The 4457-nt window shown below is 38.4% G+C and overlaps 1 protein-coding gene across 1 annotated transcript in view; it reads right to left on the bottom strand.

Annotated features, from left to right (window-relative positions):
* Positions 1-4457, bottom strand: part of eif4g1b (eukaryotic translation initiation factor 4 gamma, 1b) — a gene marked incomplete at its 5' end in the record, with an annotated part of 130333 nt that overhangs the window by 95100 nt on the left and 30776 nt on the right. Inside the window, 1 exon segment of the mRNA XM_014026429.1 lies at positions 2678-2817. Within this exon segment, the coding sequence (XP_013881883.1) occupies positions 2678-2817 (140 nt within the window).

Below are 4457 nucleotides of genomic sequence, written 5' to 3'. Positions count from 1 at the left end.
TTTTTAACGTGATTCTGATTTACGTGATTTTATGCATTTATCAATAAGATATAATTATTTTCATTTGTATTCATTCATTTTGAATTGTACTCTTATCTGCTGTAACCAACAAAATATTTCATAATTTAAGGTCCTACCAGTATCCACTACCTAGTTTAGTAAATGATCCAGCATAGTTGGGACTTCATCCCATGCAATTTGTTAGTATATATACATAACAATTATAACAATTACGCTGTGGTCTTTTAGGGGTATAGCAACACCGAGCGGGACAAAGAGACTCAACAAGCTAGTTAGGAGAGCAGCTCTGTCCTGGACACGTCAACATATTCTGTTTAAAATTACTTGAAAGAATATACTGTATTGACATTTCAGCTCAGACCATCCAACCATTCTCAACTTGTTCAAGAACAAAACATTTTGAACAAACTGCAAAGCAGCTGGTAGAAAAACTCCAAAACTGCCAGCCCAGCTCTGGATTTTGATTACAATTCATTTTGTAGCTACTATAATGATCTATATCCTGCTCACAGAGACAAGAGGCAGCATAAACACAGCTTTTAAAACAAAAGGTGTGAACAGAAGTTAAACTTCTATTAAAAAGAACTCAGCTGTCATGAGGTCCTGGGGCCTCATGTTTAAACGGTACGTACGCATAAAAAAGTTGCGTGCGCCAGGTTCTACGCCCACGTTGTGATGTATAAAAACCAACGTTGCGTTTTCACCTGCCGTGAGAATGTGCGGCAGCCACGCAAAATTTTTCATCCGACAGTTTTAACTCACAAAGTCATGAATCTGACCTGGATCAACAGATATGACTTTGCTGTGTTTACTAGATGTAAGGAGCGTCTGAACACGCTGTTAGATTTTTATTTTAGTTTGAGTTTTTATTGTTTAAACTTGAACGATCATGAAACTGAACCCCGGGACTGAAAATCATTTAACCTCAGACAAGAAAATAGATCAGTCTAAAAATGATCAAAGAACCTCAGTCCAGTCTGTAAACTGTTTTTATATTTTTGTCACATAGTTGAAAACCTTTTGGGTCTCGGGCCGGAAAAACCCGACACATTACGTGCGGCTTAAAAATAATAATAAAATTAAAAAGTCTGAAGAGAGGGAGCAAAATCTGATGCAAATGGTGGCTCACTGTACGGTAAGAATAATTATTTTTTCTGTTTGTTGCCTTCTGGCTGATGCTGAGTTGAGTTGTGGCCGCAGCGCATCAGCTGCGCTTTGGGTAGATTCTCACGCGCACCCTCGCCAGCTGGGAAGGTGTTCATATATGTCATCCCCTTTGGACATTTACCTGTCAAATGAGACTCAAAAATCTATATTTTTTGCTAAAAATCCGTAGGCTACCACTCGTACCCACGCGTGGGGGTGGGGTGGGGGTCTGTATGTGGAGATGACAGCACCTGCTGTAACGCAGGAGGAAAGGAGAGAGGAAAAAGTGGGTAACGTAATGTTTATTGTTTTTTCTAATTTCATTTTTATTTAATTTTTTTAAACGTCCGTTCAACGCCGTGTTCATCTAAATAGACAACAACTAACCAGCTTCAATATCACATTCGGGAGATGTCTGTAAATTTCAGGAAAATCTCAGGCTTTGGTTATCCCGTGTGAATGCGCCACATAAAACAACGACACCCCACTACTTAGTTTTCTCACTCCTTCTCCATTTAATGTATAATTTTCCTGCATCTAAAAATCATTTCTGATCCCACAGAGAGGAATCTGAGGAGAAGCTCACATGCTGGACACATTTACATCTATTTTACATATTTAAATGGAGGTGTGTCAGCGGAGGTGTCTCACGTGCGCTAAGTTCCACATTCATTGGGATGTATAAAGGAAAGGTGTGCAGGAACATGCGTACGCATGATTTTATACATCTGAATTTTTTGGTGCAGCGCACTTTTCTGAAATTGTCCGTACATCAACTTTTAGTGTGAAAGCTGCGCAATCCTTTATGCATGAGGCCCCTGATGTCTGGTAAATGGACTACCAGATCAACAGTTTTCAGTGTCACCAAGGAAGATTTCTTTGAGCCAATCACTGCAGATGTTGTGGTCCATATTTTCTTTCTCCTAATTTTAATTTACATGTTTAGGTTCACATTTTTACTCAGTAACGAGTCAAAGTAATGGGATGTCTAATTCCACTGAGTACGATATTTGATGAAAATACTCAAATAAAATTACAGACTTAAATAAGTAGTTTAAAAATGTAAAGTACACAAAAATCATACTCCATTACAGCACAGCAAGTAAATATAATTTTATATACTCCACTTCTGCTTATCACACACTAGGCGTTGAGCCTGGAAACTTCTCATGAGTAGGAAACATGAAATGTTCAAATGAACTACCAACAAAATAGTTTAAAGTGAAGCCCCAAAGCTATACTGATAAAAAAGTTTAGTTCAAAGTGAGTTGATAAGAAAATGTTTCATCTTGGAGGGTTGGGGGGGGGGCTGTTCTTTCAAGTCTATTACTTTTAATGAATGTAAACAAAGATGTAAAAATACATTTTCTTTATTTAAAGGTAATCCTCATGGGGAAATTACCTGAAATTCTAGTTAGTCAGATGTTGGATGAGGCTATCAGAATATGCACAATACAGCTACAGGTGGCAGAGTTAAACTAGAGCATGTTTTGTGCTGCAGACTGCTGACCTGTTTGCGTTCCCGTTTGGTGTGAATGTGCTGGGAAGGCTGAGGTGGCGGTTGCTGTTGTTGAGGCGCTGGGTTCATAATGACGGGTGCTGCTTGCACCGGCGGGGTGAACTGAGGCTGTGTGGGGTAGTAGGCCCCTGCTGTGGATAAAAAACACAGAAGAATGTAAACCAACACCAAACGGACTTAATCCTATAGCTGTCACTGGGCACAAACATTTACTTAGCCTGTGGTTACACAATATCCCCAGTCTCAATCATTGATGTTCTGTACATTTTTGAGTCAGGAAGAAAACCTGCACATAAAAATGTTAAGCCTTGAGCTAAACTCTTTTTGACCATATGTTAGTTTTACTAAGAATCTGGGTAATACTAATCCAGTTTATATAAACGTGGGTGCTGGCCTTAAAACTAGAATATTATGAAAAAGTTTAGTAATTCCATTCAAAAAGTGGAATTACTATGTATTATTTCCATTCATTACACACAGACTGAAATATTTCAAATGTTTATTTCTTTTAATTTTGATTATTGTAACTGACAACTAATGAAAACCCCACATTCAGGAACTCTAAAAATTAGAATATTGTGAAAAGGTTCAATATTAAAGACACCTTGTGTCACACTCTAATCAGCTAATTAATTCAAAACACCTGCAAAGTTTTTATAATTTTTAAACTAAAAGTTTAAAATATATTAAAAGAACGGGGCCATTTTATTTACATGCAAAGCATTCTGGGTAATTTATGACGTGGATAGGTCCTCGGTGCGAGGCTGCTAGCGAGCTATATCCACCATGAAGGTTAATCTTGGACAATATCTGACAATTGGCTTTTTCAAAGGAGACCAATTATGGGTCCTAGAAATGTTTATGTTATGTCTGTGGGCTATCCAGACCATGTTCATTCAATTTAATGCACAAAATAATTCTCAGATAATAAAATTTCCCATTTTCTAGTTCTGCCTGCTCTGACTTCTGTTCAGAAGAGCTGTTTATGTTAATGAGCTCAGTTGGTAACGCCCTCCAAAAATATGTTGACATTAACTCCGCCCTCCAAAGCCAGCGTTTACGTTAGCATTGGCTAATAATAGCAGAAGCTCCGTTGTACAACCATATGAGACCCAGAGGCAGAGTCATGGTCCCAGTTTCTTTTTTTTTTCTCTCCCTCCTCTGCTCTGTGCTCACTCTGCATGCTGTTACCAGAGCAGGAAGCAGCAGCAGTCAAAATACCTCAGAAACTCAAACAAATAGGCTTTAACAAGGCTTTAATAAGCTAAACAATAGAGGTACATGAGAAAATGTGTTCATAACGAACAAAAATAAATAAATAATTAAATTGTGTCCGTGCCGCTCTCTGGTCCAACACTCTACCCATTGCCCAATTGGAGGCTTGTTGTGAACTGAGCTACGCATTGCACAACAACACGGTGACTGCTTTTTATGTTGGGGAGGTGGAGTGTCACCCTGGGGTTGCTAGGTAAGGGGCTGAATGCAGGTTCCAGTAGGTTGTCGTACGGCTTGTGACATCACAAAATAACGGAAGTATAAAACTTGTCATTAATACACATTAAAAATACATTTACTTAAAGTAAATATGCCCCTGGGTGCATTTTTTTTTTTGGTCCTAGGACTGTTTTTTTTAAGAAGTACATACCCAAAGTTGAGTAAAAAAACCTTCAAAAAGTGAATTTTGCATAATAGGTCCCCTTTAAATGAAACCAGAGAGCGTTGACAGAGAGGAGAAGGTAGAAATGACTCAGCCTGGAACTGAAAATATGGA

This window comes from Austrofundulus limnaeus, unplaced genomic scaffold, assembly GCF_001266775.1.
Source record: "Austrofundulus limnaeus strain Quisiro unplaced genomic scaffold, Austrofundulus_limnaeus-1.0 Scaffold553, whole genome shotgun sequence".
Classification (NCBI taxonomy): domain Eukaryota; kingdom Metazoa; phylum Chordata; class Actinopteri; order Cyprinodontiformes; family Rivulidae; genus Austrofundulus; species Austrofundulus limnaeus.
The sequence above is the reverse complement of the archived record's forward strand: the minus strand, read 5'-3'. Positions and strand labels throughout refer to the sequence as shown.